The sequence below is a fragment of the Oncorhynchus nerka genome, linkage group LG8 (assembly GCF_034236695.1).
Source record: "Oncorhynchus nerka isolate Pitt River linkage group LG8, Oner_Uvic_2.0, whole genome shotgun sequence".
Classification (NCBI taxonomy): domain Eukaryota; kingdom Metazoa; phylum Chordata; class Actinopteri; order Salmoniformes; family Salmonidae; genus Oncorhynchus; species Oncorhynchus nerka.
In genome coordinates this window covers 65098732-65126560 of record NC_088403.1, presented here as the reverse complement: position 1 = coordinate 65126560, position 27829 = coordinate 65098732, and the positions used below count along the sequence as shown (strand labels likewise).

Genomic DNA, 27829 nt, shown 5'->3' with positions numbered 1-27829 from the left:
GACACATCTGTTCTCTAACACACAGTGACACATCTGTTCTCTAGTTCTCTACCACACAGTGACACATCTGTTCTCTACCACACGGTGACACATCTATTCTCTAGTTCTCTAAAACAGTGTCACATCTGTTCTCTAGTTCTCCACCACACGGTGTCCCGTCTGTTCTCTAGTTCTCTACCACACAGTGACACATCTGTTCTCTAGTTCTCTACCACACAGTGACACATCTGTTCTCTACCACACAGTGACACATATGTTCTCTAGTTCTCTAAAACACAGTGACACATCTGTTCTCTAGTTCTCTACCACACAGTGACACATCTGTTCTCTAACACACAGTGTCACATCTGTTCTCTAGTTCTCTACCACACAGTGACACATCTGTTCTCTAGTTCTCTAAAACACAGTAACACATCTGTTCTCTAACACACGATGACACATCTGTTCTCCAGTTCTCTAAAACAGTGTCACATCTGTTCTCTAACACACGATGACACATCTGTTCTCCAGTTCTCTAAAACAGTGTCACATCTGTTCTCTACCACACGATGACACATCTGTTCTCCAGTTCTCTAAAACAGTGTCACATCTGTTCTCTAGTTCTCTACCACACGGTGTCCCGTCTGTTCTCCAGTTCTCCACCACACGGTATCCCGTCTGTTCTCTAGTTCTCCACCACACGGTGTCCCGTCTGTTCTCCAGTTCTCCACCACACGGTGTCCCGTCTGTTTTCTAGTTCTCGCCCTGTCTTTTTGTGTGTACCAAACACTGGCATGCTGATGGTTAATTTTGGATCATTTCCAAGCCTGTGCTGTACTGTACACCCCCCCCCTACACCTCTCAAGACCCAATCCTTGTGGGGAATCTTTCTGCAAATAGCAGTTTCTCTCTCTCTCTCTCTCTCTCTCTCTCTCTCTCTGTCTCTCTCTCTCACACTCTCTCACTCTCTCAATGATTGCAAAGCTCCTTCTGTAGTGATTAGCGAGATGCCTTTTTTCAAGCTCTGTAAGAATGTGATGTGTGTGTGTGTGTGTGTGTGTGTGTGTGTGTGTGTGTGTGTGTGTGTGTGTGTGTGTGTGTGTGTGGCAGGCAATAGTTCTCAAGCATAAAAGGTACACACAGAGGCTGTTGGGTATACGTCTGATAAGGCCCATGGTTGAAGGACTGACTGATGGAGGGGTCCACCATGCCAGGCAGTTATGCAGATGGAGAAAACAAGAGATGGTTAGATGGAGAGATGGATGGATGGAGAGATGGTTAGATGGAGAGATGGATGGATGGAGAGATGAATGGAGAGATGAATGGATGGAGAGATTGAGATATGGAGAAATGGAGGGGGTTGTTGCAAGCAATGGCCATTTACATTAGTGTTTTAAATGTACTGTCCTCTTTCACACATCTGCATGAAGCTGATTGCTAATAGCAAAGCCAAGCAATAATATTTGGCTAAATATTGATTGTAAACATTATTACAATATCAAACATTAATTCTTATAAAACATTTTAGGACATTTGAATGAGGAATTTGTCCTGAATTGTGTTTTAATCATGTATTTACCCACTAAGATGAAACACTAAAGATCCATTCATTTTAGCCTCGGGGAATTATTAGGTACAATCAAAACTCATTAAGGAATAAGATGCTTGTATAATGAATTACAACACCTGTTAATCTGATATATTATACAATAGTAACTATACAGTCTGAACATATTCATAAGGACTATGTATTGGTCACGTTTGAAGCATAACATTTGTGTTTAGACTATGTTCCTCCTCAATGATTTTCCAGCAAGGTAAATAATTGTAAAATACAAGAAAAAGTAGTCTGGAGGATTATTTGTCTTTTTGAAAATACAGTATTACTGAATTTTCCCATAAATCAATACATACCACAACTACACTGAATGACCTGACTTTGTGTTCACAATGCTCCACCACATTATGTTTTCAATTAAAATGTATAATATATAATCATATAGTGTATTAAATATACCGAAACATATAAGCAATTTTTTTTTATAATCATTATTTATCTAATACAATATCCTGATTACAGATATACAGTCAATAAAGGAACTTGCCGATTAAAAAAAGTAGGCTATAATGTCTTTGATCTAAAAATGTTCGAGTAGATTTTTATATCATTTAAGGTGATAGACCATGACATTGTTCTTGACAATAGCTCCAATGAATGAGCTTAGTCAAACCCATTAGACCACTCTTCACCCTTGGCGCATATTCATGAGGGCGCGGAAGGGAAAGGGGTGTGACCGAGGTGCATTATTTCAAGACAAACCACCTGGAGGTGAACAACTTTTAAGCGCAAGAGTTTAGAGTGGCAGAGTCAGTTGGAAGAAGACAGTATACAAACATTGACTGACTTCTAAACTACACTGGACTTTCTGGAGACCTGGTTTACGTCTCCACGCGGAATGGAAGGCAGCATTAGACCGCACGGCTTGGCTGGGCACAGCTCCTCTCCTCTCTCCGTCGGGGGTTTACAGATGCCCGCTTCCCTTCTGCGCCCGCCGCCTCTCTTTCTCCGAGCTGCTGCCTGTAAACCGTCGATGGAGAGGGGCTACCCCCGAACCCCGAAGTGCGCACGGTGCAGGAACCACGGCGTGGTGTCCGCTCTGAAAGGCCACAAGCGCTTCTGTCGTTGGAGAGACTGCGTGTGCGCAAAGTGTACCCTGATAGCGGAGAGGCAGCGGGTGATGGCTGCACAGGTGGCACTCAGGAGACAACAGGCGCAGGAGGAGAGCGAGGCCCGGGAGCTCCAGTTCATGTACACCGGCTCCGGGGCGGGGGAGACCGGACTGACCATGGCATCTGGGGTACAGCGATCTGGAAACACCGTGCCAAGAATATCTAGTTATGATGTTTTTGGAACTGAGGACCAAAAAGACGGTGAGTTAGTCCATCGTTACCTGTTGGTATTGAGAGTCGATTTGAAAACAATGTTTTGGTAAATTTGATTCATTTGGTTAGTATGGCCGTTCGGTGCTTTATTTGACTTAGACTAAATTGAGATAGGTCTTTTACAATGGAAAAGTCCCACCTGCAATTATTGTTCAAACGGTTAAAAAAATATGCTTGAAATTATAGTCTTAAACCGGGTATTTCATACGTGCAAATCGACTTAGATGAACCAATTATTTGTGAAATGATATCTGACCAGTGAGACGTTTTACGCAGCGTTGAAATCAGAAACCTATAGAAAATGCATACAGTTTGAAAAATTATAACATAACGTCCTATCACATATATCTAATCTAATTCCGTTATTATTTATAATTTCAGATGACAAACTGACCAAGTACAACCTAAACAACGGATTCATGGGCCGAACGTTCTATGCACCTCACACCGCACCACTGTCCTCTCCATCGGGAAAGAACGATACCTCTCCTAATCAAGAGAAAAAACAGGCGGTCTTCGACAAGGAGAGTGGCAGTCAGACGGCTGCTTTTGACCAGCTGTCAGACCACACAGAGAGCCCACGGTCTCTGTCATCCTCGGACCTCGAGTCGGGCAGCGAGTCCGAGCGGCCCAAGGACTACCCTTCGCTGGAGATTACCGAGCCCGGTTGCGCGTCAAAGGACCGGGACCCCACCGAGGTCATGACCAAGATATTCCCCCATCACAAGCGGGATACTTTGGAATCGGTGGTGAAAACTTGCAAAGGGGACATCGTGAAGGCTATTCAACTAGTTCTTAGCTCCAAAGAGAATAAATGCAACTCGGATAGCGTCGGTCTATCTCTGTCTGTTCACTCAAATGAACCAAGGCCTAATTTTGGACTTCCAGGGGTAGCGTTGGGGGCTCTGGGTACCAAGTCTGCTTTTTCCCCATTGCAAACCACGCCAACACCTGCCGGAGGCGAAAGTATGTACGGGCTGAGTCCTCGCTTTGGTATTAATCCTTTGCGTCTGGCCTACTCAACCGCAGGTGGTGGCATACCTAATTTCATGTCACCGTATGTAACGTCCGGACTGATGCCAGTTTTCCCATTCCGCCCGCCGTTGGACTATTCTTTCCCGGGCATGATGCGAGACCTCTCCTATCTCCAGAGTAAAGACTCCCTATGTAACACCGGCATATACTCTCGTATAAATCAGGATAAATAATTTTGGTTCAAGCAACAAAACACACATAGATAAAATGCCCCCAAAAAACAAAACAGTTGGACTATTTATCAAACTGCTGTGTAACTTCTTTTACAGGTTGTCTGATTGAAAGTACTTTTGGGGAGGTGATTATGCAAATAATGTTATCACATATGTCTTAAAACATTTTCAGTGTCTTTACAATTCCAATATATTTTTTGAAACTGTACATTTTGTAAAGTTTGTGTCTTAAATAAAACACATCAAATGAAAGGCTTGTTGTATACTTTGTTGTATAATCATGAGAAATATCAGCAGACCTGCTGAGGCTTTGAATTATATGAAGTTCTTTCACGGTTGTATATTCCAGTTATATTTTGCAATCAAGCATAATTAAAATATCCCAACATTTGACCTATTCTATGCATAAAAAACGAATGAATTCTGAAACGAATCAAAGTTGGACATGGAACCTGCTCTCCATATCGAGTTCCGGAACCTGATGCTCCCCATATCGAGTTCCGGAACCTGATGCTCCCCATATCGAGTTCCGGAACCTGATGCTCCCCATATCGAGTTCCGGAACCTGATGCTCCCCATATCGAGTTCCGGAACCTGCAGCTTGGAGCAAGTGTAATTGTCATTATACTACCTTCAAAGGCAAATTATAACATAACATAACAACACAATAACATCCATTCGTATCAATAATTCACTCTTTAAAATAAATAAATCCATTAGTTCCTGCCAAGGAGGCAGCTACTCTTCCTGGGGTTTATTATGGATCCCCATTAGTTCCTGCCAAGGCAGCAGCTACTCTTCCTGGGGTCCAGCAAAAATGAAGGCAGTAATATACATTTGACAACAGATTTCACAAAGCATTAAGTGTGTGCCCTCAGGCCACTACCCTGATTACAACCCATCATCCAGGTGTATGTGTGTGTCCAGTGTGAATGCTATGTGTTTCTACCTGTGTTTCTACCTGTGTGTGTGTTCACAGTCCTCACTGGTTTTTTTCTTCAATCTGATTTGACTGCTTGCGTGAATTACTTGATGTGGAATAGAGTTCCATGTAGCCATGGCTCTATGTATACAAAAAATATATATAATTTCAACACACATAATTTTCAAAGATATTACTGAATTACAGTTCATATAAGGAAATAATAGATTGATAGATAGATATAAATAGATAGATATACTGTGGAATATTTAGAGTATTTATCTCTGGTGTACTGGATGGAATGTAATAGTTAAATAACTCCTCTTTGTTCCGTAACTAACATCATCTTATTTTTTTATAATTTAGTTTTAAAAGCTTAAAATTAATTGTCATATGTTGTTTGTCATATGTTTTTTTGTTGTGAGACAGTCAGAGACACAAATAGCTATCAGCCAGTCTCCACAAAGCAGATCAACAGTCAATGGATAAGTTATTTTGAGGTGGCAGTGTAGCCAAGTGTTTAGAGCGTTGGACTAGTAACTGAAAAGGTTGCAAGTTCAAATCCCCGAGTTGACGTTTTGCCCCTAAAACAGGCAGTTGACCCACTGTTCCTAGGCCGTCATTGAAAAAAAGTATTTGTTCTTAACTGACTTGCCTAGTAAAATAAAGGTAAATTTTGATTAATAATTTGTAAATTAAACAGTCAATTAATTAGATAGCCTATCAGTCAATGTAGACTTTCTAAGTTTATATTGCTTGATTGCAAACATATTTTGTTTATATTGCTTGATTACAAACATATTTTGTCTGTGTTAAATACATTAATGCTAGTTTTAAAATATTCTAATTTTACAGTGGGGCTTTTATTTTGAAACGTAGACGGTAAAATCCATGCACATGGCACGTCACATGACCATGTTTGAGGAAGCGCTGATAGTTCACTGGGAAATGTTAAACTAGCTTGCTAGTTTTTGAGTGTAAAGAGCATTTTAACTGCTTTGCAGCCCTCTCGAAGAGAGTAATGTTCACAAACTGTTCCCTCGGACATTGTCATATTATCATTGCTGTGGTTCTTTGGTCCATTTGTGTAGACTCGCGGAAAATCAGAGGAATTTCTTTATCGTGTAAGTCTTTCCCGAAGTAAACAAATACTATGCTGTTGCAAGATTAGCTACATAGCCTGGATTAGCTAGTAAACAAAGCAGCTTCTTAGCACATCTTTACAATACTTGCATGTTTTTTACCAAACTAGGCCTACTGAACTTGTTGAACTAGCTAACGATAGCTATAATTAGTTTGAGAATATTACAACATTTGAATTATCCTTTGCTTTTTCCCAAGTGTTGTGACTGTCAACAAATCAAATCACATTTTATTGGTCACATATACATATTTAGCAGATGTTATTGCGGGTGTCATTGAATCACACATTCAGTCTGGCTATAGGCTAACTATAACATGCAGTAATGTTTTGAATGCTTTTAGAATAGAGTAGAATATACATCTTTATTTTTTTTATTTGCATGGATATTGTGTCAGCCCGGAGATATTTGAACCGGCAACCCCCTCGTTATGTGGTCCATCTCTCTAACCTACCGCCGACCCCAACACGAGCTGGAAAGTCAATAGCGTATGAGACTGTAAACAAATGATGATTAATTAAGACAGTGTGGAATGAGAGAGGGAGGTCTGATGAACATAAAGTGGCAGAAGGGGTATCCATTTTGATTCCCCCCCCATTGGGGAGACATGGGTGGTCTGTAAAGCAGATGTGTTAACCACTAGACAAACCAAGTTTGTAAGTCAAGAATGTCAACACATCACACATGAACATGACGATTTTTTCCCCCCTTGCTCTCTCCCTTTTAACAGATAAGAGGTTTTATAGAGAAAGAAAGTCCTTCCTGTGTATCGATGGGTCTAAAATGATCCCTTTTGACCAGGTGAATGATGACTACTGCGACTGTATGGATGGATCAGATGAACCAGGTAAAGAGGCTCGTGGTACAGGTTTCCCCTAATCACAAACAGAAGATCCCGGGTCTTTATTCATAAAGGGTCTCAGAGTAGAAGTGCGGAGATACAGCTGTAAACAGGTGTCAATCAATGACTTTCAGATATTTCAATGGGTTGACTTTATAATGTAATTGAAGTCCTTGTTTAGAGGTGGTAAGTTACCCGTGGTAAGTGGGTGGTAAAACCATGATTTACCTGGCTGGTATAGTGATAGAGGAGGGTCTAAGTGTGTCTATACATCAGGTATACATGAGCAGGGAGTGTAGGGAGACAAGCAGTGCTCTTACACTGACTAGATAACAGCTGATTCTTGGCGATCCCTGGTTTTGATTTAGTTTATATTAATGTATAAATATTATAATATAATATATTCACACTTGCTGAGATTTCAAGTTCTCGTGAGTTTCTTTGAACTCAAGGAACTAGGTTGCAAGCAAAAATAAAATCAGGGGTGTCAAACTCATTTTTTTTGTTGGCCCGGGGGCTGCGTTCGATCATTGATAGACAAACCTTTTTCAGGTCTTGCCATAGATTTTCAAGCTGATTTAAGTCAAAACTGTAACTCTGCCACTCAAGGACATTTGCTGTCTTCTTGGTAAGCAAGTCCAGTGTAGATTTGGCCTTGTGTTTTAGATTGTTGTCCTGCTGAAAGGTGAATTCATCTCCCAGTCTCTGTTGGAGTGCAGACTGAACCAGGATTTCCATAAGAATTTTACCTGTGCTTAGCTCCATTACGTTTATATTTTATCCTGGAAAACTCCTCCTCCTCAGTCCTAATGACTACAAGCATACCCATAACATGATGCAGCCACCACTATGATTGAACATATGGAGAGTGGTGCTTATCACTGTGTTGTATTGGATTTGCCCCAAACATAACACTTTGTATTCAGGACAAAAAATGAATTGCTTTGCCACATTTTTTTCAGTATTACTTTAGTGCCTTGTTACAAACTTTGGAATATTTTTTAAATTCTGTACAGGATTCCTTATTTTCACTCTGTCAATTAGGTTAGTATTGTGGAGTAACTACAATGTTGTTGACCCATCCTCAGTTTTCTCCTATCAGAGCCATTAAACTGTTTGAAAGTCACCATTGGCCTCATGGTGAAATCCCTGAGTGGTTTCCTTCCTCTCCTGCAACTAAGTTAAGAAGGACGCCTGTATCTTTGTAGTGACTGGGTGTATTGATACACCATCCACAGTGTAATTAATAACTTCAACATAATCAATGGGATATTCATTGTCTGCTTTTTCGATTTTTACCCATCTACCAATAGGTGCCCTTCTTTGTGAGGCCATTGGAAAACATTGCTGGTCTTTGTGGTTGCATCTGTGTTTGAAATTTGCTGCTCGACTGAGGGACCTTACAGATAATTGTATGTGTACAGAGATGAGGTAGTCATTCAACAATCATGTTAAACACAATTTTTGCACACAGAGTCCAACTTATTATGTGACTTGTTAAGCACATTTTTACTTCTGAACGTATTCAGGCTTGCTATAACAAAGGGGTTGAATACTTATTGACTCAAGACATCTCAGCTTTTAATTTATATATATATATATATATTTTTTTTTTCTCAGAAAACTTAATTCCACATTGACATTATGGGGTACTGTGTTTAGGCCAGCGACCAAACATATCACTTTAATCCATTTTAAATTCAGGCTGTAACACATCAAAATGTGGAAAAAGTCCAGGGGTGTGAATACTTTCTGAAGGCACTGTATTTTAGGGATTATTATCGAGACACAGTCAACAAACTGTATGTTAAGGAATATTCAGTTTGTTTCCCCCCCTTTTATTTTTCAACTCGGTCCGTCCGCTGGCCAGATTGGACCCGGTCCGTATGTTTGACACCTCTGTACTAAATGAATCTACTGGCACAATGAAGGAATATATTGTTATCGTGGGTGATGAGGAATAGAGTGAATCTTTAGGCCAGACATATTTTTTATTAAATGTTTAACAAATTTAATTTTTGGAAAAGTGAGGCGATAGAGCGAAACCATTTATTCTTTAAAAAAAAAAAATGAAGACTAAAAAGTAGGGTCATTATAGCAACCCCAGTTCTACACCCAGCGACCTAATCAGGAGATTCTTGGGGAGGCTAAAAGAGGCATAATTCCACCATAATCCGAGAGGATTATCGCTTTATTGGAACTATAGGACATCATTTAAAACATTTTTTTTTGCCTAATTGTGCAATTGTTTAAGTACAACTTTTCACTTCTTCAGATTTTATATTTCAGATTTATATTTCCTTGAAAACATTTTTTTGAAAACATTTAAACATTCAATTAAATCTGTATCGCTTTATTATCATGTAATTGAAAAGTGGGCTTTGGAAGTTTGTTTGTTTTTAATGAACACATTCGGTACGACTCATCTAACCATCTGCCCCTGCAAATCTGCTCTGGTCCCAGAAATTAAACATCCATGTGATTATATGTTGGACACTGCCACCCGAAGAGTGACCGTGGAAGTGCATGTATTTTCCTTCACAACCCCATTCAAGTTTTAATGTCACGTGCACAAGTATAGGGAAATGCCTTTTCTTGCAAGCTTCATATGAAGTATAAAATCAGATGAGCTGGTTCGACATGAATTATTATTCCGTTGAAAATCTGCTTCCAATGATTACCTTTAGTAATGAAATGCAGTCATCACAGACTTACCTTTGAACTTTGCCCTCTTTTAGGCACTGCAGCCTGTCCTAATGGCCGATTCTACTGCACCAACCTCGGCTACCGCTCTCACTACATACCATCTTCACGTGTCAATGATGGCATCTGCGGTAAAGTTTTCCCTATTGTGCATGGCTAGCAAGCTGTAGTGTACTGCACTGTAATGTACTGTAATATACTGCACTCTACTGTACTTAACTGTAATGTACTGCACTGTAATGCATTGTACTCTACTGTAATGTACTGTACTGTACTCTACTGTAATGTACTGTACTCTACTGTAATGCACTGTAATGCACTGTAATGCACTGTAATGCACTGTACTCTACTGTACTGTAATGCACTGTACTCTACTGTAATGTACTGTACTCTACTGTAATGTACTGTACTCTACTGTAATGTACTGTAATGCACTGTAATCTACTGTAATGTACTGTACTGTAATGTACTGTACTCTACTCTACTGTAATGTACTGTAATGTACTGTACTGTATGTACTGTAATGTACTGTACTCTACTCTACTGTAATGTACTGTAATGCACTGTACTCTACTGTAATGTAATGTACTGTACTGTACTGTACTCTACTGTAATGTACTGTACTCTACTGTACTGTAATGTACTGTACTCTACTGTACTCTACTGTACTGTAATGTACTGTAATCTACTGTACTGTAATGTACTGTACTCTACTGTAATGTACTGTACTGTAATGTATTGTACTGTACTCTACTGTAATGTATTGTACTGTACTGTAATGTACTGTACTCTACTGTAATGTACTGTAATGTACTGTACTCTACTGTCATGTACTGTAATGTACTGTAATGTAATGTACTGTAATGTACTGTAATGTACTGTACTGTACTGTAATGTACTGTACTGTACTGTAATGTACTCTACTGTAATGTACTGTACTCTACTGTAATGTACTGTACTGTAATGTACTGTAATGTAATGTACTCTACTGTAATGTACTGTAATGTACTCTACTGTAATGTACTGTACTCTATTGTACTCTACTGTAATGTACTCTACTGTAATGTACTGTAATGTACTCTACTGTAATGTACTGTAATGTGCTCTACTGTAATGTAATGTAATATACTGTAATGTACTGTACTGTACTGTACTCTACTGTAATGTACTGTAATGTACTCTACTGTAATGTACTGTAATGTACTCTACTGTAATGTACTGTAATGTGCTCTACTGTAATGTACTGTAATGTACTGTACTCTACTGTACTGTAATGTACTGTACTCTACTGTACTCTACTGTACTGTAATGTACTGTAATCTACTGTACTCTACTGTACTGTAATGTACTGTACTCTACTGTAATGTACTGTACTGTAATGTATTGTACTGTACTCTACTGTAATGTATTGTACTGTACTGTAATGTACTGTACTCTACTGTAATGTACTGTAATGTACTGTACTCTACTGTCATGTACTGTAATGTACTGTAATGTACTGTAATGTAATGTACTGTAATGTACTCTACTGTAATACTGTAATGTACTGTAATGTACTGTACTGTACTGTAATGTACTCTACTGTAATGTACTGTACTGTAATGTACTGTACTGTAATGTAATGTACTGTAATGTAATGTAATGTACTGTACTCTACTGTAATGTACTGTACTGTAATGTACTGTAATGTAATGTACTCTACTGTAATGTACTGTAATGTACTCTACTGTAATGTACTGTACTCTATTGTACTCTACTGTAATGTACTCTACTGTAATGTACTGTAATGTACTCTACTGTAATGTACTGTACTCTATTGTACTCTACTGTAATGTGCTCTACTGTAATGTAATGTAATATACTGTAATGTACTGTACTGTAATGTACTGTACTCTACTGTAATGTACTCTACTGTAATGTACTGTAATGTACTCTACTGTAATGTACTGTAATGTACTCTACTGTAATGTACTGTAATGTGCTCTACTGTAATGTACTGTAATGTAATGTACTCTACTGTACTGTACTCTACTGTACTGTAATGTACTGTACTCTACTGTACTCTACTGTAATGTATTGTACTCTACTGTAATGTACTGTAATGTAATGTACTGTACTGTACTGTACTCTACTGTAATGTACTGTACTCTACTGTACTGTAATGTACTGTACTCTACTGTACTCTACTGTACTGTAATCTACTGTACTCTACTGTACTGTAACGTACTGTACTCTACTGTAATGTACTGTACTGTAATGTATTGTACTGTACTCTACTGTAATGTATTGTACTGTACTGTAATGTACTGTACTCTACTGTAATGTACTGTAATGTACTGTACTCTACTGTCATGTACTGTAATGTACTGTAATGTACTGTAATGTAATGTACTGTAATGTACTGTACTGTACTCTACTGTAATGTACTGTACTGTAATGTACTGTACTGTACTGTAATGTACTCTACTGTAATGTAATGTACTGTAATGTACTGTAATGTACTGTACTGTAATGTACTGTAATGTAATGTACTCTACTGTAATGTACTGTAATGTACTCTACTGTAATGTACTGTACTCTATTGTACTCTACTGTAATGTACTCTACTGTAATGTACTGTAATGTACTCTACTGTAATGTACTGTAATGTGCTCTACTGTAATGTAATGTAATATACTGTAATGTACTGTACTGTAATGTACTGTACTCTACTGTAATGTACTCTACTGTAATGTACTGTAATGTACTCTACTGTAATGTACTGTAATGTGCTCTACTGTAATGTACTGTAATGTAATGTACTCTACTGTACTGTACTCTACTGTACTGTAATGTACTGTACTCTACTGTACTCTACTGTAATGTATTGTACTCTACTGTAATGTACTGTACTGTAATGTACTGTACTCTACTGTAATGTAATGTACTCTACTGTAATGTAATGTACTGTACTCTACTGTACTTAACTGTACTGTACTCTACTGTAATGCACTGTAATGCACTGTAATGTACTGTACATCAGTCTACTGTAATGTACTGTACTCTACTGTAATGTACTGTACTCTACTGTAATGCACTGTAATGCACTGTACTGCACTGTAATGTAATGTACTGTAATATACTGCACTCTACTGTACTTAACTGTAATGTACTGCACTGTAATGCATTGTACTCTACTGTAATGTACTGTACAGCAGTCTACTGTAATGTACTGTACTCTACTGTAATGTACTGTACTCTACTGTAATGCACTGTAATGCACTGTACTCTACTGTACTGTAATGTACTGTACTCTACTGTAATGTACTGTACTCTACTGTAATGTACTGTAATGCACTGTACAGCAGTCTACTGTAATGTACTGTACTCTACTGTAATGCACTGTAATGCACTGTAATGCACTGTACTCTACTGTACTGTAATGTACTGTACTCTACTGTAATGTACTGTACTCTACTGTAGTGTCCTGCACTGTAATGTAATGTACTGTAATATACTGCACTCTACTGTACTTAACTGTAATGTACTGCACTGTAATGCATTGTACTCTACTCTAATGTACTGTACAGCAGTCTACTGTAATGTAATGTAATGTACTCTACTGTAATGTAATGTACTGTAATGTACTGTACTCTACTGTAATGTACTGTAATGTGCTCTACTGTAATGTACTGTAATGTACTGTAATGTACTCTACTGTAATGTACTGTAATGTAATGTAATGTACTCTACTGTAATGTACTGTAATGTAATGTACTGTACTCTACTGTAATGTTCTGTAATGTAATGTACTGTACTCTACTGTAATGTACTTTAATGTACTGTAATGTAATGTACTGTAATGTATTGTACTCTACTGTAATGTACTGTACTCTACTGTAATGTACTGTAATGTACTCTACTGTAGTGTACTGTACTCTACTGTAATGTACTGTACTCTACTGTAATGTACTCTACTGTAATGTACTGTAATGTATTGTACTCTACTGTAATGTAATGTACTGTAATGTACTGTACTCTACTGTAATGTAATGTACTCTACTGTAGTGTACTGTACTCTACTCTACTGTAATGTAATGTACTCTACTGTAATGTACTGTACTCTACTGTAGTGTACTGTACTCTACTGTAGTGTACTGTACTCTACTGTAGTGTACTGTACTCTACTGTAGTGTACTGTATGTACTCTACTGTACTCTACTGTAATGTACTGTACTCTACTGTAATGTACTGTACTCTACTGTAGTGTAATGTACTCTACTGTAATGCACTGTAATGTACTCTACTGTAATGTACTGTAATGTACTCTACTGTAGTGTACTGTACTCTACTGTAATGTACTGTACTCTACTGTAATGTACTGTACTCTACTGTAATGTACTGTAATGTACTCTACTGTAATGTACTGTACTCTACTGTAGTGTACTGTACTCTACTGTAGTGTACTGTACTCTACTGTAGTGTACTGTAATGTACTGTAATGTACTCTACTGTAATGTACTGTAATGTACTCTATTGTAGTGTACTGTACTCTACTGTAATGTACTGTAATGTACTCTACTGTAATGTACTGTAATGTACTGTACTGTATTAACCTGTACTGTATTAACTATATACATGTTGAATCCATTTGTTCCAGCTTTACCGCCTATACTTTATTAAGCCAGTCATGCTCTTGTGTAAATGTTGATTAGGTATTTCGAAGACCGTGGCTGAGTGATTTACAATCATCTTTTGATCCTTCACATTGATGCCACGGACTGCTACTGAACGGGCCACACTGTTGTTTAAACTAGACTACAAACGTCAGCTGTGACTACAGTGGGCTCCACTCCAGTAGGAAGAACACTGTCTCAGTGATGTCCCACTGGTTGGCTCTTCTCTTTGAGAACACATTTTGAATGCTGTCAAAGATTGACATCTTGGAAGTTGTTCTACTCGCTGCCATTCCCTTTAGTTGAGGAAACAAACTGAGATAAAGAGGCAAAACAGTAAACAAGATCCACCCCCCCCTCTTCTCCTCCTCTCCCTTCTCCCCCTCTCCCGCTCTTCAGCTTCAACAGCATTCTGTCTTCATCCTCAATTCCCCCCTCTCCCCTCCTCCTCCCCCCTCCTCCTCTACCTCTCCTCCTCTACCCTCTCCTCCTCTACCTCTCCTCCTCTATCTCTCCTCCTCTACCTCGTCTCCTTGAACAGCATTCTGTTTTCATCCTCAACATCCCTCTCCTCTACCTCTCCTCCTCCTCTCTCTCCTCTCCCTTCTCCCCCTCTCCCGCTCTTCAGCTTCAACAGCATTCTGTCTTCATCCTCAATTCCCCCACTCTCCCCTCCTCCTCTATCTCTCCTCCTCTACCTCTCCTCCTCTACTTCTCCTCCTCTATCTCTCCTCCTCTACCTCGTCTCCTTGAACAGCATTCTGTTTTCATCCTCAACATCCCTCTCCTCGACCTCTCCTCCTCCTCTCTCTCCTCCTCTACCTCTCCTCCTCCCTCTCCTTTACCTCACCTCCTCTCTCTCCTCCTCTCTCTCCTCTCTCCTCCTCTCTCTCTCTCCTCTCTCTCCTCCTCTACCTCTCTCTCCTCCTCTACTTCACCTCCTCTCTCTCCTCCTCTCTCTCCTCTCTCCTCCTCTCTCTCCTCCTCTCTCTCCTCTCTCCTCCTCTACCTCTCCTCTCTCCTCTCCTCTCCTCCTCCTCTCCTCCTCTCTCTCCTCCTCCTCTCTCCTCCTCTATCTCTCCTCCTCTCTCTCTCCTCCTCTCTCTCCTCTCTCTCCTCTCTCCTCTCTCTCCTCTCTCATCTCTCCTCTACCTCTCCTCCTCTCTCTCTCTCCTCTCTCTCCTCCTCTACCCCTCTCTCCTCTCTCTCCTCCTCTACCTCTCCTCCTCTCTCTCTCTCCTCTCTCTCTCCTCTACCTCTCCTCCTCTACCTCTCTCCTCCTCTCTCTCCTCCTCTCCTCTCTCTCCTCCTCCTCTACCTCTCTCTCCTCCTCTACCTCTCTCTCCTCCTCCTCTCTCCTCTCTCTCCTCTCTCTCCTCCTCTCTCTCTCTCTCTCTCTCTCCTCCTCTACCTCTCTCTCCTCCTCTCTCCTCTCTCTCCTCCTCTACCTCTCTCTCCTCCTCTCTCTCTCTCCTCTCTCTCCTCTCTCTCCTCTCTCTCTCTCTCTCTCTCTCTCTCCTCCTCTCTCTCCTCTCTCCTCTCTCTCTCCTCCTCTCTCTCCTCCTCCTCTCTCTCTCCTCTCTCTCCTCTCTCTCTCTCTCCTCTCTCTCCTCTCTCCCCTCCTCTCTCTCTCTCCTCCTCTACCTCTCTCTCCTCCTCCTCATGGCGTGTGAAGCCTGCTGCTGTAAATCCTTTAATTAGATCATTTTTGTCCCCCCTTCCCTCTTGTCTCTGAGCGCTGCAAAGCTTTCAAAAAAATGGAACGTTTCCCGTTATCGCTGCCCCCCGTCACAGGCTTTCCTGGCTGTTTGTGATGGCACACGGCAGCAGCAGGCGATGGAGAAAAAGAAGGAACTAAGGGAGGGAGGGGTTTAGTGTCTGACTCCGGTAGCATTTTACCTTCTCATCCTCCCGCCTTGAATGGAGCCACTTAGAGTTGGTGGTTTGTCCTCTCGGCTCAGTGAGAGCTTTTAACCGTGTCAGGCTCTGGCACTCTAGCTACTGCTCAACCAATGGGATACCAGCGTAATTGAGGAATTTCCAACTGTGACCGCTCTCGTGGCCTCTGGTCTCTCCCTTGCAAGTCCCGGGAATGAAATCCGACCTAGCTAAGTAGTAGTTATTTTGTCAGGTGCTGAACATAGCTGTAGGCATCAGCAGATTGGGATTTTTAAATGGCTGCATTTCAATGATCAATAAGAACGCACAAGAGAAGTTTCGGAGGTCAATGTGGCACTCTTGTCTTTGTTGAGATCTCTTGTTCTTGTGTACCTCATTGATTTGCCTGGTGTGTAAATGTCTTTTACCGTTCTTCCCTCCAGACTGCTGTGACGCTTCAGATGAATACAGAAGTCAAACGCCTTGCCAAAACACATGCAGGTCAGTTGGACGGGGGAGTCCGTACTTCAAAAATCATACACCTTAGTTCAGGGGTGGACACCTGCTTGTTTTCTTTTCATTTGGAGCTTATCTGATAGCTCAGAGTAGACACCCCTGGTTGCCCAGGTCTAGCTCAGAGTAGACTCCCCTGGTTGCCCAGGTCTAGCTCAGAGTAGACTGGTTGCCCAGGTCTAGCTCAGAGTAGACACCAGGTCTAGCTCAGAGTAGACTCCCCTGGTTGCCCAGGTCTAGCTCAGAGTAGACACCCCTGGTTGCCCAGGTCTAGCTCAGAGTAGACACCCCTGGTTGCCGAGGTCTAGCTCAGAGTAGACACCCCTGGTTGCCCAGGTCTATTCCAGAGTAGACACCCCTGGTTGCCCAGGTCTAGCTCAGAGTAGACACCCCTGGTTGCCCAGGTCTAGCCCAGAGTAGACACCCCTGGTTGCCCAGGTCTAGCCCAGAGTAGACACCCCTGGTTGCCCAGGTCTAGCTCAGAGTAGACACCCCTGGTTGCCCAGGTCTATTCCAGAGTAGACACCCCTGGTTGCCCAGGTCTATTCCAGAGTAGACACCCCTGGTTGCCCAGGTCTATTCCAGAGTAGACACCCCTGGTTGCCCAGGTCTATTCCAGAGTAGACACCCCTGGCCCAGGTTGCCCAGGTCTGGCCCAGGTCTAGCCCAGAGTAGACACCCCTGGTTGCCCAGGTCTAGCCCAGAGTAGACACCCCTGGTTGCCCAGGTCTAGCCCAGAGTAGACACCCCTGGTTGCCCAGGTCTAGCCCAGAGTAGACACCCCTGGTTGCCCAGGTCTAGCCCAGAGTAGACACCCCTGGTTGCCCAGGTCTAGCCCAGAGTAGACACCCCTGGTTGCCCAGGTCTAGCCCAGAGTAGACACCCCTGGTTGCCCAGGTCTAGCCCAGAGTAGAGACCCCTGGTTGCCCAGGTCTAGCTGAGAGTAGACACCGCTGGTTGCCCAGGTTTAGCTGAGAGTAGACACCCCTGGTTGCCCAGGTCTAGCTGAGAGTAGACACCGCTGGTTGCCCAGGTCTAGCTGAGAGTAGACACCCCTGGTTGCCCAGGTCTAGCCCAGAGTAGACACCCCTGGTTGCCCAGGTCTATTCCAGAGTAGACACCCCTGGTTGCCCAGGTCTATTCCAGAGTAGACACCCCTGGTTGCCCAGGTCTAGCTGAGAGTAGACACCGCTGGTTGCCCAGGTCTAGCTGAGAGTAGACACCCCTGGTTGCCCAGGTCTAGCTCAGAGTAGACATCCCTGGTTGCCCAGGTCTAGCTCAGAGTAGACATCCCTGGTTGCCGAGGTCTAGCCCAGAGTAGACACCCCTGGTTGCCCAGGTCTAGCCCAGAGTAGACACCCCTGGTTGCCCAGGTCTAGCCCAGAGTAGACACCCCTGGTTGCCCAGGTCTAGCCGAGAGTAGACACCCCTGGTTGCCCAGGTCTAGCCGAGAGTAGACACTCCTGGTTGCCCAGGTCTAGCTGAGAGTAGACACCCCTGGTTGCCCAGGTCTAGCTGAGAGTAGACACCCCTGGTTGCCCAGGTCTAGCTGAGAGTAGACACCCCTGGTTGCCCAGGTCTATTCCAGAGTAGACACCCCTGGTTGCCCAGGTCTATTCCAGAGTAGACACCCCTGGTTGCCCAGGTCTAGCCCAGAGTAGACACCCCTGGTTGCCCAGGTCTAGCCCAGAGTAGACACCCCTGGTTGCCCAGGTCTAGCTCAGAGTAGACACCCCTGGTTGCTCAGGTCTAGCTGAGAGTAGACACCCCTGGTTGCCGAGGTCTAGCTGAGAGTAGACACCCCTGGTTGCCCAGGTCTAGCTCAGAGTAGACACCCCTGGTTGCCCAGGTCTATTCCAGAGTAGACACCCCTGGTTGCCCAGGTCTATTCCAGAGTAGACACCCCTGGTTGCCCAGGTCTATTCCAGAGTAGACACCCCTGGTTGCCCAGGTCTATTCCAGAGTAGACACCGCTGGTTGCCCAGGTCTATTCCAGAGTAGACACCCCTGGTTGCCCAGGTCTAGCTGAGAGTAGACACCCCTGGTTGCCCAGGTCTAGCTCAGAGTAGACACCCCTGGTTGCCCAGGTCTAGCTCAGAGTAGACACCCCTGGTTGCCCAGGTCTAGCTCAGAGTAGACACCCTGGTTGCCCAGGTCTAGCTCAGAGTAGACACCCCTGGTTGCCCAGGTCTATTCCAGAGTAGACACCCCTGGTTGCCCAGGTCTATTCCAGAATAGACACCCCTGGTTGCCCAGGTCTAGCTCAGAGTAGACACCCCTGGTTGCCCAGGTCTATTCCAGAGTAGACACCCCTGGTTGCCCAGGTCTAGCTCAGAGTAGACACCCCTGGTTGCCCAGGTCTAGCTCAGAGTAGACACCCCTGGTTGCCCAGGTCTAGCTCAGAGTAGACACCCCTGGTTGCCCAGGTCTAGCTCAGAGTAGACACCCCTGGTTGCCCAGGTCTGCCCAGGTCTCAGCTCAGAGTAGACACCCCTGGTTGCCCAGGTCTAGCTCAGAGTAGACACCCCTGGATGCCCAGGTCTAGCTCAGAGTAGACACCCCTGGTTGCCCAGGTCTAGCTCACACCCCTGGTTGCCCAGGTCTAGACAGTAGACACCCCTGGTTGCCCAGGTCTAGCTCAGAGTAGACACCCTGGTTGCCCAGGTCTAGCTCAGAGTAGACACCCTGGTTGCCCAGGTCTAGCTCAGAGTAGACACCCCTGGTTGCCCAGGTCTAGCTCAGAGTAGACACCCTGGTTGCCCAGGTCTAGCTCAGAGTAGACACCCCTGGTTGCCCAGGTCTATTACAGAGTAGACACCCCTGGTTGCCCAGGTCTAGCTCAGAGTAGACACCTCTGGTTGCCCAGGTCTAGCTCAGAGTAGACACCTCTGGTTGCCCAGGTCTATTACAGAGTAGACACCCCTGGTTGCCCAGGTCTAGCTCAGAGTAGACACCCCTGGTTGCCCAGGTCTAGCTCAGAGTAGACACCCCTGGTTGCCCAGGTCTAGCTCAGAGTAGACACCCCTGGTTGCCCAGGTCTAGCTCAGAGTAGACACCCCTGGTTGCCCAGGTCTAGCTCAGAGTAGACACCCCTGGTTGCCCAGGTCTAGCTCAGAGTAGACACCCCTGGTTGCCCAGGTCTAGCTCAGAGTAGACACCCCCAGGTTGCCCAGGTCTAGCTCAGAGTAGACACCCCTGGTCTGCCCAGGTCTGCCCAGGTCAGAGAGTAGACACCCTGGTTGCCCAGGTCTAGCTCAGAGTAGACACCCCTGGTTGCCCAGGTCTAGCTCAGAGTAGACACCCCTGGTTGCCCAGGTCTAGCTCAGAGTAGACACCCCTGGTTGCCCAGGTCTAGCTCAGAGTAGACACCCCTGGTTGCCCAGGTCTATTGCCCAGGTCTACAGAGTAGACACCCCTGGTTGCCCAGGTCTAGCTCAGAGTAGACACCCTGGTTGCCCAGGTCTAGCTCAGAGTAGACACCCCTGGTTGCCCAGGTCTAGCTCAGAGTAGACACCCCTGGTTGCCCAGGTCTAGCTCAGAGTAGACACCCCTGGTTGCCCAGGTCTAGCTCAGAGTAGACACCCTGGTTGCCCAGGTCTAGCTCAGAGTAGACACCCTGGTTGCCCAGGTCTAGCTCAGAGTAGACACCCCTGGTTGCCCAGGTCACCCTAGCCCAGGTCAGAGTAGACACCCCTGGTTGCCCAGGTCTAGCTCAGAGTAGACACCCCTGGTTGCCCAGGTCTAGCTCAGAGTAGACACCTGGTTGCCCAGGTCTGGCTTGCCCAGGTCTAGCTCAGAGTAGACACCCTGGTTGCCCAGGTCTAGCTCAGAGTAGACACCCTGGTTGCCCAGGTCTAGCTCAGAGTAGACACCCCTGGTTGCCCAGGTCTAGCTCAGAGTAGACACCTCTGGTTGCCCAGGTCTAGCTCAGAGTAGACACCCCTGGTTGCCCAGGTCTAGGTCTAGCTGAGAGTAGACACCCCTGGTTGCCCAGGTCTAGCTCAGAGTAGACACCCCTGGTTGCCCAGGTCTAGCTCAGAGTAGACACCCCTGGTTGCCCAGGTCTATTCCAGTTAGCACCCTCCAGAGTAGACACCCCTGGTTGCCCAGGTCTAGCCCAGAGTAGACACCCTGGTTGCCCAGGTCTAGCTCAGAGTAGACACCCCTGGTTGCCCAGGTCTAGCTCAGAGTAGACACCCCTGGTTGCCCAGGTCTAGCTCAGAGTAGACACCCCTGGTTGCCCAGGTCTAGCTCAGAGTAGACACCCCTGGTTGCCCAGGTCTAGCTCAGAGTAGACACCCCTGGTTGCCCAGGTCTAGCTCAGAGTAGACACCCCTGGTTGCCCAGGTCTAGCTCAGAGTAGACACCCCTGGTTGCCCAGGTCTAGCTCAGAGTAGACACCCCTGGTTGCCCAGGTCTAGCTCAGAGTAGACACCCCTGGTTGCCCAGGTCTAGCTCAGAGTAGACACCCCTGGTTGCCCAGGTCTATTCCAGAGTAGACACCCCTGGTTGCCCAGGTCTATTCCAGAGTAGACACCCCTGGTTGCCCAGGTCTATTCCAGAGTAGACACCCCTGGTTGCCCAGGTCTATTACAGAGTAGACACCCCTGGTTGCCCAGGTCTATTACAGAGTAGACACCCCTGGTTGCCCAGGTCTAGCTCAGAGTAGACACCCCTGGTTGCCCAGGTCTAGCTCAGAGTAGACACCCCTGGTTGCCCAGGTCTATTACAGAGTAGACACCCCTGGTTGCCCAGGTCTAGTTAGAGAGACACCCTGGTTGCCCAGGTCTAGCTCAGAGTAGACACCCCTGGTTGCCCAGGTCTAGCTCAGAGTAGACACCCCTGGTTGCCCAGGTCTAGCTCAGAGTAGACACCCCTGGTTGCCCAGGTCTAGCTCAGAGTAGACACCCCTGGTTGCCCAGGTCTAGCTCAGAGTAGACACCCCTGGTTGCCCAGGTCTAGCTGAGAGTAGACACCCTGGTTGCCCAGGTCTAGCTGAGTAGACACCCCTGGTTGCCCAGACACCCACCCCTGGTTGCCCAGGTCTAGCTCAGAGTAGACACCCCTGGTTGCCCAGGTCTATTCCAGAGTAGACACCCCTGGTTGCCCAGGTCTATTCCAGAGGTCTATTCCAGACACCCCTGGTTGCCCAGGTCTATTCCTGGTTGCCCAGGTCTATTCCAGAGTAGACACCCCTGGTTGCCCAGGTCTATTCCAGAGTAGACACCCTGGTTGCCCAGGTCTATTCCAGAGTAGACACCCCTGGTTGCCCAGGTCTAGCTCAGAGTAGACACCCCTGGTTGCCCAGGTCTAGCTGGAGGTAGACACCCCTGGTTGCCCAGGTCTATTCCAGGTCACCCCTGGTTGCCCAGGTCTATTCCAGAGTAGACACCCCTGGTTGCCCAGGTCTATTCCAGAGTAGACACCCCTGGTTGCCCAGGTCTATTACAGAGTAGACACCCCTGGTTGCCCAGGTCTAGCTCAGAGTAGACACCCCTGGTTGCCCAGGTCTAGCTCAGAGTAGACACCCCTGGTTGCCCAGGTCTAGCTCAGAGTAGACACCCCTGGTTGCCCAGGTCTATTACAGAGTAGACACCCCTGGTTGCCCAGGTCTAGCTCAGAGTAGACACCCCTGGTTGCCCAGGTCTAGCTCAGAGTAGACACCCTGGTTGCCCAGGTCTAGCACCCTGGTTGCCCAGGTCTAGCTCAGAGTAGACACCCCTGGTTGCCCAGGTCTAGTAGACACCCCTGGTTGCCCAGGTCTAGCTCAGAGTAGACACCCCTGGTTGCCCAGGTCTAGCTCAGAGTAGACACCCCTGGTTGCCCAGGTCTAGCTCCAGAGTAGACACCCTGGTTGCCCAGGTCTATTCCAGAGTAGACACCCCTGGTTGCCCAGGTCTATTCCAGAGTAGACACCCCTGGTTGCCCAGGTCTATTCAGAGTAGACACCCCTGGTTGCCCAGGTCTATTCCAGAGTAGACACCCCTGGTTGCCCAGGTCTATTCCAGAGTAGACACCCCTGGTTGCCCAGGTCTATTCCAGAGTAGACACCCTGGTTGCCCAGGTCTATTCCAGAGTAGACACCCCTGGTTGCCCAGGTCTATTCCAGAGTAGACACCCCTGGTTGCCCAGGTCTATTCCAGGTAGACACCCCTGGTTGCCCAGGTCTATTCCAGAGTAGACACCCCTGGTTGCCCAGGTCTATTCTGAGAGTAGACACCCCTGGTTGCCCAGGTCTATTCCAGAGCCCCCTGGTTGGTCTATTCCAGAGTAGACACCCCTGGTTGCCCAGGTCTATTCAGAGTAGACACCCCTGGTTGCCCAGGTCTATTCACAGGTCTAGTCCAGAGTAGACACCCCTGGTTGCCCAGGTCTATTCCAGAGTAGACACCCCTGGTTGCCCAGGTCTAGCTCAGAGTAGACACCCTGGTTGCCCAGGTCTAGTTCCAGAGTAGACACCCCTGGTTGCCCAGGTCTAGGTCTTAGACACCCCTGGTTGCCCAGGTCTAGCTCAGAGTAGACACCCCTGGTTGCCCAGGTCTATTCAGAGTAGACACCCCTGGTTGCCCAGGTCTAGCTCAGAGTAGACACCCTGGTTGCCCAGGTCTATTCCAGAGTAGACACCCCTGGTTGCCCAGGTCTATTCCAGAGTAGACACCCTGGTTGCCCAGGTCTATTCCAGAGTAGACACCCTGGTTGCCCAGGTCTAGCTGAGTAGACACCCCTGGTTGCCCAGGTCTATTCCAGAGTAGACACCCCTGGTTGCCCAGGTCTATTCCAGAGTAGACACCCCTGGTTGCCCAGGTCTATTCCAGAGTAGACACCCCTGGTTGCCCAGGTCTATTCCAGAGTAGACACCCCTGGTTGCCCAGGTCTATTCCAGAGTAGACACCCTGGTTGCCCAGGTCTATTCCAGAGTAGACACCCCTGGTTGCCCAGGTCTATTCCAGAGTAGACACCCTGGTTGCCCAGGTCTATTCCAGAGTAGACACCCCTGGTTGCCCAGGTCTATTCCAGAGTAGACACCCCTGGTTGCCCAGGTCTATTCCAGAGTAGACACCCTGGTTGCCCAGGTCTATTCCAGAGTAGACACCCTGGTTGCCCAGGTCTATTCCAGAGTAGACACCCTGGTTGCCCAGGTCTATTCCAGAGTAGACACCCCTGGTTGCCCAGGTCTAGCTCAGAGTAGACACCCCTGGTTGCCCAGGTCTATTCCAGAGTAGACACCCCTGGTTGCCCAGGTCTATTCCAGAGTAGACACCCCTGGTTGCCCAGGTCTATTCCAGAGTAGACACCCCTGGTTGCCCAGGTCTATTCCAGAGTAGACACCCCTGGTTGCCCAGGTCTATTCCAGAGTAGACACCCCTGGTTGCCCAGGTCTATTCCAGAGTAGACACCCCTGGTTGCCCAGGTCTATTCCAGAGTAGACACCCCTGGTTGCCCAGGTCTAGCTCAGAGTAGACACCCCTGGTTGCCCAGGTCTATTCCAGAGTAGACACCCCTGGTTGCCCAGGTCTATTCCCAGGTCTAGAGTAGACACCCCTGGTTGCCCAGGTCTATTCCAGAGTAGACACCCCTGGTTGCCCAGGTCTATCTCAGAGTAGACACCCCTGGTTGCCCAGGTCTATTCCAGAGTAGACACCCCTGGTTGCCCAGGTCTATTCCAGAGTAGACACCCCTGGTTGCCCAGGTCTATTCCAGAGTAGACACCCCTGGTTGCCCAGGTCTATTCCAGAGTAGACACCCCTGGTTGCCCAGGTCTATTCCAGAGTAGACACCCTGGTTGCCCAGGTCTATTCCAGAGTAGACACCCCTGGTTGCCCAGGTCTATTCCAGAGTAGACACCCCCAGGTCTATTCTCAGAGTAGACACCCCTGGTTGCCCAGGTCTATTCCAGAGTAGACACCCCTGGTTGCCCAGGTCTATTCCAGAGTAGACACCCCCCCTGGTTGCCCAGGTCTATTCCAGAGTAGACACCCTGGTTGCCCAGGTCTATTCCAGAGTAGACACCCCTGGTTGCCCAGGTCTATTCCAGAGTAGACACCCTGGTTGCCCAGGTCTATTCCAGAGTAGACACCCTGGTTGCCCAGGTCTATTCCAGAGTAGACACCCTGGTTGCCCAGGTCTATTCCAGAGTAGACACCCCTGGTTGCCCAGGTCTATTCAGAGTAGACACCCCTGGTTGCCCAGGTCTATTCAGCACCCCTGGTTGCCCAGGTCTCCAGAGTAGACACCCCTGGTTGCCCAGGTCTATTCCAGAGTAGACACCCCTGGTTGCCCAGGTCTATTCCAGAGTAGACACCCTGGTTGCAGGTCTAGACACCCCTGGTTGCCCAGGTCTAGAGTAGACACCCCTGGTTGCCCAGGTCTAGAGTAGACACCCCTGGTTGCCCAGGTCTATTCCAGAGTAGACACCCTGGTTGCCCAGGTCTATTCCAGAGTAGACACCCCTGGTTGCCCAGGTCTATTCCAGAGTAGACACCCCTGGTTGCCCAGGTCTATTCCAGAGTAGACACCCTGGTTGCCCAGGTCTATTCCAGAGTAGACACCCCTGGTTGCCCAGGTCTATTCCAGAGTAGACACCCCTGGTTGCCCAGGTCTATTCCAGAGTAGACACCCTGGTTGCCCAGGTCTGGTTTGCCCAGGTCTATTCAGAGTAGACACCCCTGGTTGCCCAGGTCTATTCCAGAGTAGACACCCCTGGTTGCCCAGGTCTATTCCAGAGTAGACACCCCTGGTTGCCCAGGTCTATTCCAGAGTAGACACCCCTGGTTGCCCAGGTCTATTCCAGAGTAGACACCCTGGTTGCCCAGGTCTATTCCAGAGTAGACACCCCTGGTTGCCCAGGTCTATTCCAGAGTAGACACCCTGGTTGCCCAGGTCTATTCCAGAGTAGACACCCTGGTTGCCCAGGTCTAGAGTAGACACCCCTGGTTGCCCAGGTCTATTCCAGAGTAGACACCCCTGGTTGCCCAGGTCTATTCCAGAGTAGACACCCCTGGTTGCCCAGGTCTATTCCAGAGTAGACACCCCTGGTTGCCCAGGTCTATTCCAGAGTAGACACCCCTGGTTGCCCAGGTCTATTCCAGAGTAGACACCCCTGGTTGCCCAGGTCTATTCCAGAGTAGACACCCCTGGTTGCCCAGGTCTATTCCAGAGTAGACACCCCTGGTTGCCCAGGTCTATTCCAGAGTAGACACCCCTGGTTGCCCAGGTCTAGCTCAGAGTAGACACCCCTGGTTGCCCAGGTCTAGCTCAGAGTAGACACCCCTGGTTGCCCAGGTCTATTCCAGAGTAGACACCCCTGGTTGCCCAGGTCTATTCAGAGTAGACACCCTGGTTGCCCAGGTCTACCAGAGTAGACACCCTGGTTGCCCAGGTCTAGCTGAGAGTAGACACCCTGGTTGCCCAGGTCTATTCCAGAGTAGACACCCCTGGTTGCCCAGGTCTATTCCAGAGTAGACACCCCTGGTTGCCCAGGTCTATTCAGAGTAGACACCCCTGGTTGCCCAGGTCTATTCCAGAGTAGACACCCTGGTTGCCCAGGTCTATTCCAGAGTAGACACCCCTGGTTGCCCAGGTCTATTCCAGAGTAGACACCCTGGTTGCCCAGGTCTATTCCAGAGTAGACACCCTGGTTGCCCAGGTCTATTCCAGAGTAGACACCCCTGGTTGCCCAGGTCTATTCCAGAGTAGACACCCCTGGTTGCCCAGGTCTATTCCAGAGTAGACACCCCTGGTTGCCCAGGTCTATTCCAGAGTAGACACCCCTGGTTGCCCAGGTCTATTCCAGAGTAGACACCCCTGGTTGCCCAGGTCTATTACAGAGTAGACACCCCTGGTTGCCCAGGTCTATTCCAGAGTAGACACCCCTGGTTGCCCAGGTCTATTCCAGAGTAGACACCCCTGGTTGCCCAGGTCTATTCCAGAGTAGACACCCCTGGTTGCCCAGGTCTATTCCAGAGTAGACACCCCTGGTTGCCCAGGTCTATTCCAGAGTAGACACCCCTGGTTGCCCAGGTCTATTCCAGAGTAGACACCCCTGGTTGCCCAGGTCTATTCCAGAGTAGACACCCCTGGTTGCCCAGGTCTAGCCCAGAGTAGACACCCCTGGTTGCCCAGGTCTATTCCAGAGTAGACACCCCTGGTTGCCCAGGTCTAGCTCAGAGTAGACACCCCTGGTTGCCCAGGTCTAGCTCAGAGTAGACACCCCTGGTTGCCCAGGTCTATTCCAGAGTAGACACCCCTGGTTGCCCAGGTCTATTCCAGAGTAGACACCCCTGGTTGCCCAGGTCTAGCTCAGAGTAGACACCCCTGGTTGCCCAGGTCTATTCCAGAGTAGACACCCCTGGTTGCCCAGGTCTATTCCAGAGTAGACACCCCTGGTTGCCCAGGTCTATTCCAGAGTAGACACCCCTGGTTGCCCAGGTCTATTCCAGAGTAGACACCCTGGTTGCCCAGGTCTAGCCAGAGTAGACACCCTGGTTGCCCAGGTCTATTCCAGAGTAGACACCCCTGGTTGCCCAGGTCTATTCCAGAGTAGACACCCCTGGTTGCCCAGGTCTATTCCAGAGTAGACACCCCTGGTTGCCCAGGTCTATTCCAGAGTAGACACCCCTGGTTGCCCAGGTCTATTCCAGAGTAGACACCCTGGTTGCCCAGGTCTATTCCAGAGTAGACACCCTGGTTGCCCAGGTCTATTCCAGAGTAGACACCCCTGGTTGCCCAGGTCTATTCCAGAGTAGACACCCCTGGTTGCCCAGGTCTATTCCAGTTGGTTGCCCAGGTCTATTCCAGAGTAGACACCCCTGGTTGCCCAGGTCTATTCCAGAGTAGACACCCCTGGTTGCCCAGGTCTATTCCAGAGTAGACACCCTGGTTGCCCAGGTCTATTCCAGAGTAGACACCCTGGTTGCCCAGGTCTAGCTCCAGAGTAGACACCCCTGGTTGCCCAGGTCTAGCTCAGAGTAGACACCCCTGGTTGCCCAGGTCTATTCCAGAGTAGACACCCTGGTTGCCCAGGTCTATTCCAGAGTAGACACCCC

General features: G+C 46.9%; 2 protein-coding genes across 5 annotated transcripts in view; both read left to right on the top strand.

Moving 5' to 3' along the window:
* Window positions 1-2304: 2304 nt before the first annotated feature.
* LOC115125562 (doublesex- and mab-3-related transcription factor A1) lies at window positions 2305-4376 on the top strand. Its single transcript, XM_029655079.2, has 2 exons — window positions 2305-2910; window positions 3304-4376. Exons 1-2 carry the CDS (start codon window positions 2436-2438, stop codon window positions 4128-4130), a joined length of 1302 nt encoding a protein of 433 aa, XP_029510939.1. The 5' UTR covers window positions 2305-2435; the 3' UTR covers window positions 4131-4376.
* Window positions 4377-5975: 1599 nt separating this feature from the next.
* LOC115133681 (glucosidase 2 subunit beta-like) overlaps window positions 5976-27829 on the top strand; it is a 321308-nt gene continuing 299454 nt past the window's right edge. For all 4 annotated transcript variants that reach the window (XM_065021985.1, XM_065021984.1, XM_065021987.1 and 1 more), the window contains exons 1-4: window positions 5976-6176; window positions 6925-7041; window positions 9774-9869; window positions 16715-16772. In XM_065021985.1, coding sequence (XP_064878057.1) covers window positions 6074-6176; window positions 6925-7041; window positions 9774-9869; window positions 16715-16772 — 374 coding nt within the window. In that variant the 5' untranslated portion in view covers window positions 5976-6073. The remainder of the gene's footprint in view (window positions 6177-6924; window positions 7042-9773; window positions 9870-16714; window positions 16773-27829) is intronic.